This window comes from Cebidichthys violaceus, unplaced genomic scaffold (assembly GCF_023349555.1).
Source record: "Cebidichthys violaceus isolate CVI_PGR_0920_01 unplaced genomic scaffold, fCebVio1.0.p SCAF_8, whole genome shotgun sequence".
NCBI classification, from domain to species: Eukaryota; Metazoa; Chordata; class Actinopteri; order Perciformes; family Stichaeidae; genus Cebidichthys; species Cebidichthys violaceus.
In genome coordinates, this window is record NW_027176964.1 from 15,146,531 (window position 1) to 15,156,089 (window position 9,559).

The 9,559-nt window shown below is 41.6% G+C and overlaps 2 protein-coding genes across 2 annotated transcripts; one reads left to right on the forward strand and one right to left on the reverse strand.

The window, feature by feature from the left end:
- Window positions 1–2,342: 2,342 nt before the first annotated feature.
- tmem125b (transmembrane protein 125b) lies at window positions 2,343–4,759 on the forward strand. The gene is made up of 2 exons (XM_068701891.1): window positions 2,343–2,709; window positions 2,793–4,759. Exon 2 carries the CDS (start codon window positions 2,835–2,837, stop codon window positions 3,546–3,548), a length of 714 nt encoding a protein of 237 aa, XP_068557992.1. The 5' UTR covers window positions 2,343–2,709; window positions 2,793–2,834; the 3' UTR covers window positions 3,549–4,759.
- Window positions 4,760–5,116: 357 nt separating this feature from the next.
- On the reverse strand, window positions 5,117–7,860 carry LOC137866170 (leucine-rich repeat-containing protein 19-like). The gene is made up of 3 exons (XM_068701890.1): window positions 7,719–7,860; window positions 5,701–5,881; window positions 5,117–5,520 (listed from the first exon to the last, which is right to left on the reverse strand). Exons 1-3 carry the CDS (start codon window positions 7,848–7,850, stop codon window positions 5,117–5,119), a joined length of 717 nt encoding a protein of 238 aa, XP_068557991.1. The 5' UTR covers window positions 7,851–7,860.
- Between the last annotated feature and the right edge of the window lie 1,699 nt (window positions 7,861–9,559).

Below are 9,559 nucleotides of genomic sequence, written 5' to 3' on the forward strand. Positions count from 1 at the left end.
TAAACATATGGCCACTGCAATTAAAGTGCTCTTCATTGCTAGTATTTTGTAGCACAATTTGTATGCTGTAAAAGAAATTAGGCACAAACTTGACTTGTATTAATTGTGCGTGTCTTGTAGATATTGTAGCGGCTCTCAACTGTAATTCATTGGAGACCGGCCCATTCTTTGTTCAGCAGCCTATACAACTTATTCCTGGGTTCTCTAACACAAACGATTGTATGCATTTGTTGCTCGCGAACAAAGGTAACAAGGTTACAGGAAACGCATCGATTCCAATTACACAAAGTCGACACACAATGATGCATTATTTTCTCCTTTAGTGCAGGCAGAACTTAGATGCACACTCAGTTTGGCATTTTTTTTTTTTTTTTGGTTAAATGTCACATGCTTGTGCAGTAACATAATGTGTAATGTTCGTTTTGAGGTCACTCACCTCTGTCTCCTTTCCATGGTGTTCAGGTCAAAAGAGTTCCCTGAGTATCTGAGCGCCCATTTGTTTTAAGTTCTGGGAGATTCCATGTAGTAATTCATGTAGGGGTGTTAGTGTGCTTTAACCTGCAGTGTAGGTTTTGTATGATTCTAGAGTAATGTGTATGTAATTTAAGATTACGCAAGTTATTGGCATTAGTGCAGTGGAAATGGCTTTTCATATATTTGTTGTTGTTTGTGTAGTTTTGATGTCAGGTGAGGGACAGGTTCCCCTCTACTATGGTCATGTTGCGTGTGGCGGGATAAAAGCATGCTGCTGTCAGGACCACATGCTGCACGTGACCCAAGGAGAGTTAAAAGAGGAGATGTGTGCGTCCGATTATTTGAGTACAACACGTTGCAGTAAAGTCTGGTGCAGAGTGTACCACAAAAGTTCTGTTTATGTTCAGAACCTGAGCCTGGGCGGACACCTTCCCTTCAATTCTAGCGCCATCTGCTGTAATTCTCCCAACATCGCAGCTCCAATTACACTGCGCATGTGTCGTACCCCGTGACTCAAGACCGCGTCCCAGCCTGGCTCTTTCCTCACAAGATGAGATGTGATTTCATATTATCTATTTACTCATTTTTTTTTTGTCAAAACAGCTTCAATGACAAAATAAAATATTTGATGAATAAATAAATAAATATCCTCTGATTTCATGTTGTTTTTTTTGTTGATGAGTTATAATCAAAATCCAAGAAACTGCAGCCTATTAGCTTTTCATGGTTCAGGGGAGGAAATGTAACTAAAGAAGGCAGGTAAAGTATGATTGGTTATTAAATGTGCTAAATTACAAATTCAGAGCATTAATAAAGCCGCAAACAACTTCCTAACTATGTCCAATGGTAAAAAAAAAAAAAAAAAGAAAGAAAGAAAAATCTGCCTACCAACACCTCTAAAGCTTACTGATTAACATGTATGTCAGCTATTCCTGGGCCGGGTGCAGTGACTTCCTGGTGATTATTGTGGTTGCCAAGGAATTATCTGGTACTTGGAACTGTCTATAAAACCACAAATTGCCAGAAACAAATATGCGAGTGAAATCAACCCTTTCATCTAACTCTCCTCCAGAAAAGCAAAAAAAAGTGTATTTCCCAAAATAAATAAAATTCAAAGCAAAATGTTTTGATTCAATTCAATTCATTTGTTTAGCCTATCACAAATCGCAAATTTGCTTTAGAGGGCTTTATAATCTGTCCAACATATGACATCCTCTGTCCCAGGACCCTCACATAGGAACAGGAAAAGCCCGCCCTCCCCAAAAAAATAAAAACTTTAACGGGGAAGAAAAACCAGGAAGATCCCTTAGAGCAACATTAGCCTACTGGGAGACACAGATCAGCAGGCCTGTGTCAGTGAGCGTCTCATTGAGGACAGGCAGCATTCACTGTGGCCTATCTAAGGGAATGACGCTATCGTTAGGATCACAGAAACACCATTATCACTACTCACTGACATCACTCAGCCCTCCACAACAGCAATGCAACACCCTATCCACAGCTCACAGACCCCCCCCCCCCCCCCCCCCCCCCCCCGTCCGCCTCCTGCAGCACCGTCATTGTGTACGCCGGTCAGCCCATTGTCTGTGTGGGGGATTGGTGGACAATGTCGCCAATCTCTGTCCGAACCATGATCCAACACTGCTATTGTGACCTGTCTTTTTCCCGCTTAACCAGACAAGATGGTATTCCCGTGTGATGAGAGGGTGGGTGTGTGTGTGTGTGTGGGGGGGGGGGGGGGTCCTCTGTTCTGCCTGGCACTGGGGGGAGAGAATGTGAATGGCACAGATTAGCAATTTGTGACGCTATTAGAGTCACAGTGGTGATCATGAGTAGACACTTGGACAGGCTACTTACACAATACCCAGCCAGGATGTCAACAACATCATCACTTCTCTACTTACAGTGAGTATTACAGTGGAAATCCCTGCTTCTCTGTGGCTGGGGTCTTAACTGTTTTTCTGCCTGCAGTGTGAAGTAGTCAAGACAATTCTACCATCTTCACTGAGAAGAGTTTCATACCCGATGGCAAATTAAGTTCACCGCTCCACCTTTGGAAAACCTTGCTTGAAGCCGGATTATTTCTACATGAAGCATCATCTCTTCTACAGAATGAAGCAACAAGACCAAACAACTGTCGGATCTTTGAAACCAACTATTGTGATTCTTTGACTAAAATTGTGTGATGGGATGCAGAAGGACGGACAGCAACATTTGACACTCGTACGACAACAAGTGAGTTTTCACAGAAGCTGAGATAACACAGTTATAGAGTTGCGGTGAATAGAAAATCATCTTTTTCTCCTTATTCTTGCAAGGCGCCAGTCTGGTTTTGGGCTGGCTGAGCTGTGACCACTGCCATGCCTGACATGCCGACCTTTTACCAGCCCCGCCACACCATCCTTCACCCCCCAGGTCTCTACCTTGACCCCACTCTGATGCAGCAACGCGTCCTGGAAGATCAAGTGGAGCTGTGGTGGTTCAGAGAGCCACGCCGCTCCCTGTTGTGCTACTGCGCCTCTGTGGCCCTCATACTGGGGCTTGGCCTCGGAGGCGTGGGCCTCCTCTCCACCACCACCAGCCTGTCCGGGGAGTGGCGCCTCGGAGTGGGCACTACCCTCTGCCTCTTAGCCCTGGCTGTTCTGCTCAAGCAGCTTCTCAGCTCTGCCATCCAGGACATGAACTGCGTGCACAGCTGGCGTAGGATCGACCAGCTGAAGAGCGGCGGCAGGGCTGACCCGGCACTGATGTTGGCCGTGGGGCTGGCAGTGATGCTCTGCGGGACGGTGCTTCTCTGTGTGGCCACAATCGGCAGCCATGGTCGTGACGTCAAGGAGATGTTGGTGTCCAGCCTGGTGTTGATGGCTGCTGGGACAGGCATGTCTCTGGCTGTAGTGGGCTACGGCGTGGTCATCTACCTTAGAAAAAGAAGGGAGCAGAGGAGGAGGATGATGCTGAGAATGAGCAGAGCGAGGAGGCTGGGCGGTCGAACCGTCAGGGCGTTCAATGTCTCAGGAGGACAGATGAGTCAGGCCAGGAGAGAGACATCCTCCAGCAGGACCAGCCTGATCTGAATGGACTAAATGAGCAAAATCACTCAGAGGAAAAGCATCAAAGCATCTGTGAAATGAAAGGTTTTTATTACATTTTTCTAGCAGCTGTAATAAAATGTCAAACAAAGATGAATTCAGGAGAGCATAAGTAGCCTTAGTCTTGGGCTCCTCAGCTGTTTGGGCTTTTTTTTTTTTTTGTTTCTATTTGCATAAAAATGACTATTGTTAAACATCAGCAAAAGAGTACTTCAAAATAGTTTGTAAATGAAAGACAGATTGCTGCACCGCATATTTTCAACAATGACTCAATCAGTAATTGATGCACACATCTTCTGCATGTCTTTTACTGTCTAAACACACCATTGTGTCTTAGTAGTTATGGCTGGAAAAAAACGTAAGTGTTCACATCAAATCAAATCATCACTGTTCAAAAAAGAAGAAAGACACTCTTCTGGCAAACAGATATTAATCAGGTAGAGTTGGGTATCCTAGCATGCGTGAAGCAACCATCTGATTCAAGGCTTTGTCAGAGGAGAGCCTTCAGCCTTTTCTTCTTTTTCAAACTTTTGTGTTCCCTACCAAAGACCACCTTCATTATACATGTCTTTGAACTTCCGAGCGCTTCAGACCTTTTCCTTTTTATTCACGTCACTGTGTTGTGATAAGTCAATACCGCTGACTCATAGACCGAGGTTGGCAATGAAACAAAATAATATCTGGATATAAAATTGGAATTAAAAAGATTTTATTCATAAAGTACATTCAAAAATGAAATTATTCCAGACTATACATAGAAATGCACTGATTTACTTTTTAATGAAACAAAATTATTCACAAAGTCAAATAAAGTCGACCAAACACTTAACTGGAATATGAATGGTTTAGTTGCTCAAGTGATTGGCAGGTGCTCTCAAATGGATCATTAGCAGGATACAAACAGGGAACACTTTACTTAACGTGACGTCTAATGAAGAACCAGCACAGTCGAAACATCCAACCGTCTCAGTCCAGATATAAGAAATATATAATCTAATGTGTAGAAAATCTCTACTTTTCATTCACTGAATCTGCTATCATGCACCCAGCCTAAGTATAGCATGGGACACAACTGTGATGCTGTACTCAAATGAACTCAAAGACAAGCAGTAACTTTTTTCAATAATTCTATACTTCTGTTTATATATATTTTTTATGTTACTTTCATCATATCATACTATTTAAATTTGCTCATTTTGGACACAAGTCCAATCATAATGATCACCACTTCATTTTCAAGCAGTGGCTTATTCAGTTTTCACATTCATCATATTTACACAGCACTCTCAGTCGTTCCCAAACTGTGGGTCAGGACCCCTCTTAGAGGCCACAAAATTATTAATAGGAACAGGAAAAATATAAATTCTGATTCACAAACTTGTTCCATTTCTCTCTCTCTCTCTCTCTCTCTCTCTCTCTCTTCTTTTTCTTTTTTTAAATGAAACAATATGGAACTTTTTTGCGGGGAACTTACTCTTCACAGTTCATAGATGTTCATATAGAAGGTGTAAAAGGTCATATGCAGACAGTGATTCATTTCAAGAAGTAGACAGTCACCCTATAGTGAACTGAAGATCATCGTCGCTGTCTTCCTCCTCCTCCTCCTCCTCCACCTCCTCTTCCTCTCTCTCTCTCTCTGCCCTTTCTTTCTCGCTGGCCTGGATGTAGTTATCCTCGATGAAGCCGTCGTCGTCGTCGTCCAGCCCTCTTGAAGTGCCTCCAACCACTCCCATTCTACCCAACGCGTTGTTAGGGAAGGGCGGCTGGTCCTGGCCATACTGGCTGACCCCGTCGGCCTCCACGAGCAGGGAGTGTCTGTAGCTGGCCAAGAAGCGATGGAAGAGGCGAAACTTGACAGTCATCACGACCAGGAGTGAGATGGTGAGGACTGTGCCCAGTCCTACAGCCAGATAGGACCACTCCAGCGACTTTTGGCTCTCGTCTGGATCGGCTGCCCCTGGGTACACAGCAGTAAAAAAAAAAAAAAAAAAAAAGACTTTATAGCATCTGCATGTAGCTATAAAGACAGAGAGGTGAACACCAGTGCATTCACACTGTTTCCTGTGTTATAGAGTTCAAAGTTCCTCGAACACACCTGGTTGTAAATAGCTATATGATGGTACAGTTTGTATCTTACTTTGAATTGCAGAACCGTTTATGTTGTTGGTGTGATCTTCTAATTCCATCAGCAGATGCCTCTGAGCGCTTTCGTGTCGCCCAACATCTGATATGGAAGCCTGATGTGCTTCTCTGAGAAAAGCTCCACAAAGAAAAAGCACCACAAAGAGGATGCAGCTCCACGGGCCCATCTCTGCGTCCTGAGGGGGAATCAAAATCACGAAGAGATTACATCTACTTGAGGATCGTGAGATGGTACCATTTACCATTTAAAGGTGGGGCTGCCTACGAGAAAAGCACCTTTTTGTGATGCTACCCCTAAAGATCAGAAAACACTACGCAGGGAAACGCAAAGAGGAAAATATGCACTAAAGAGGACATGATTGATACTCACTTGGGTTGAACTCAACAAAGCATCTTTACGCAGAATAAAGAGGTGATTTCATTCCCCCCTCATCACTTGTATTGTATTAGGAAGGGATCTTTTTGTCATTGTGGAGAGAAGTAACAATCAGAGCAGCCAGTAACTCTTTTAATGTGCATATGGTATTGTCAGTATTGTTTGAAGACGGATTTTGAATTAGTGTATTAGTGATGTGTGGCTGGTGAGACATCCTGACGCCTTCAGTGAGGATGACATACCTCAAGTTTTATATTTCATGGCCAATAAACGTTCAACCAGTCAATCATCAATACACTTAAAACTGACGCCGGACTATTAGAGGGTTAACATTATCTGAATGCTCAAAGCACATTTTGGAGATCTGCATCGTTAGATACAATCTTTTCTGTTTTATATTTTCTTTCATAAGGTTTGATTCAATTTACGCTGTTGAACACATTTGATTTTGAAGATTTGATTAGACTTCAGTTACCTTCTACATCGGGGGTGTTCAGACCTTTTTGATTGTGGGTCGTATACAAAACAATATAAGGAGTCACACACTAAACAACGCTGCAAGAAAATCTACGTTTCTAGACCAGAATTACCAACCAAATTAGTTAATTATTAATTAAAGATTTATTTTCTATCAAATTAACTACACAACACTACTAAACAGTTCATCGTTTAATATGACAGTAGTGTATTTGTGTGCTATTTGTGTATCTGCTGTTTCTAAATTTGATTATATTATGATATTTTGTGTAGATCCGTAAATGAGTAAAGTTAAAACAAACAGAAATTGCCAAATACCATTATTGTTTTTTGTTCGTGGCCTAAGCGCCCACTTAAAAGATTACAATGCAAAAGTGAATGTAAGATGTAAATCTATACGTTTAATATTAAAATGTAACAAACACAGTTGGTTTCTGTGCCAAGAGCTTAAAAAGTTCTAGTTTATTCGATCAAATTCAGCCACAAATATTAAAAAATGGGCAGCAGGCCGCAGTTAGCCAGTTGGCCGTGGTTTGACCTCCCAGATCTACATAATGATACACAAACATTGCTGACATTATCATCAATGATATCATCAACCCTTTGTTTTGGGTCATCATAACCCTGAAATATCAGAGTAAGAGTTTCAAAAAAAAAGCTGATGAATCCATAATCCATGAGCAGGTGCCTTCAACCAGTAAATGAAACAGATTAACATGAACAAAAACATTCATCTTTGTGTTTCAGTATTCCCCTTTCACACAGAAACTGTCACATGTTTGGTTTTTTTCGAGAGCAGATTTTCAGGTGTGGAGCAATGTCCATGATTAAAGTCCTGAACTGCTTACTAATTAACTTTAGACATAGCATGAATAGACCTATGTTGTACAGAGGATAATCCCGATTCTAGAGAGCAGAAATACAGTATATCCACGCTACGTAGTTTGGCTATATGTATTTAAATTGAGGCAGCAGAAACACTGGTGAAATAAAAAAAAAAATTATCTGGTGATGCAGGTCAGCACACGGTAGCCGTGTCTCAGTCAATCATTAGTCATATGACCAAAACAGACCCAATAATGTCTCATCGCAGTGGAACACATACCGTCAATTTACACAATCTAACAACAACAACACACACAAAGTCTAGAAAGACTCACCTGTATCAAAATATGACGACTGACAGAGCAGGTGTACTGCGTCGCCTCGACCTGACTTTTAACTGCTGTTTCTGTCTTCCTCTTCTGAAAACATAAAGAGACTTGCAGAGCAAAGGTTGCAGGACATACCATAATACCACCCTTCCTGTAACAAGCCCTTAAGACAGAGATGTTAATGAGTAACTTTATTAGGTTTTTACTCCAAGTCTCCTCCCTATTCCTTTTTTTTTCCCCCGCAGGAGCGAATGCAGAATTTGTGAGTGAAACCATGTGGCGCTTGACATTTCTACAATTTACTCTTTCAAAATAGACGTCATTCGCTGGAAGTCATTCAAAATTGGTCAAATAAAGCCATTGTCATCATTGTTGCATCTGTGCTCTGAGGCCAGATAGTGTCACTGTAATCACATAAGACACATATGAAACCAGAGCACTCCACGTAGTCTATGGCATCCACATCAATTTAATATCTGTTTTGGGCAGTTAAGGAAAATCACTGAGGTAAAAAGGTGGTTTTTACATCGCTTCATATGAGGACCTTTTTTTTTTGGTTCGTTCTTGAACCACTTCTCACTAAATCAGCGATGCCGAGAGATAGAAGGAAATAAAGTGTCTTCAGAAGAGCTTGAATTGTCGGAATTTCGACACTTGACTCTCTGTCTCTGCACCTCACTATAAATGCTGCACTTTTCTTTGCCACGAATACAGCAATGCTTCACAGAGGATCAGTGGGCGGAGGTGGCCTTCAGTGAATACCAGCTTTTATTACTTTTTCAAAAACTGTAGCTGTTGTAACAACTCTGTATTTTCTCTCCATGGCTGATGCAGAGACCCTAATTCCTGTCTTTTTTTTTTTTCAGACTTTACTATTGTAACGTTTTGTTGTTGGGCCTGCCTCCTCCTGGGTCTTCATGTGGTGCAGAACGCTGCAACCAGAATTTTAGATAAAACTAAATCTTTCACTTGCTTGCCTTCATTGATTCCCATACATGTCAGATCACACTGCCTCTGATGACCGACAAAATTGTAAATGGACACGCCCCCTTCCTGTTTGTCTGATCTCCCCAATCAGGACTCTTCACTCCTGTCTGTCCCCAGAGAGAAAAAGGAAGTCAGCCGGCTGCAGACCCTCCTCTGCTCTTTCCAAAAGGTGGGACTAGCCTCAACTCTGCAAAAAGAAAAGCAACACGACCTTCCCCCCCCTTTTTCCAACCTTCCCTCTGCTTTACTAATTAGTGCATGGTCCCTTAGTCCCCAGCTTGTTAAATTGTTTATTATATATTCATACTCCATTCAGTCCCCCATCACATTGCATCAGTTCCTTCTAAAAAGAAAGGGACATTGAGTTGTGGTCACTTCATAGTTACATACTTTCCATTCAGAATGAGATTTCAAGTTTAACTCATTCTATCCATTATCAGTTGTTTTTTCTTGAAACAAATACACACCCTTTTATATCGATCTTATTGCCGTCTTATTTAAAAGATCTTGTTGAAACGGGTAGAAAAACCTTGAAATCAGTTCATCATTGATCAGTAACTGGAAAAATCCCATTTATTCTGTGTAATCTGCCACCGTGCTGTGTTTTTATGACGACCTACAGTTGTGGTCAAAAGTTTACATACACTTGTAAAGAACATAATGTCATGGCTCTCTTGAGTTTCCAGTTATTTCTACAACTCTGATTTTTCTCTGATAGAGTGATTGGAACAGATACTTCTTTGTCACAAAAAACATTCATGAAGTTTGGTTCTTTCATGACTTTATTATGGGTTAACAGAAAAAGTGACAAAATCTGCTGGGTCAAAAATATACATACAGCAACATGAATTAGCAATTTT

Excerpts from the sequence above, each read along its gene's own strand:
- tmem125b (XM_068701891.1), top strand. The coding sequence starts at position 2,835 with ATGCCTGACATGCCGACCTTTTACCAGCCCCGCCACACCATCCTTCAC.
- LOC137866170 (XM_068701890.1), bottom strand. The coding sequence starts at position 7,850 with ATGGTATGTCCTGCAACCTTTGCTCTGCAAGTCTCTTTATGTTTTCAG. Across the intron at positions 5,882-7,718 it reads GTCGTCATATTTTGATACAG|GACGCAGAGATGGGCCCGTG; the intron begins GTGAGTCTTTCT and ends ATTCCCCCTCAG. Across the intron at positions 5,521-5,700 it reads AAACGGTTCTGCAATTCAAA|GGGCAGCCGATCCAGACGAG; the intron begins GTAAGATACAAA and ends CTGTGTACCCAG.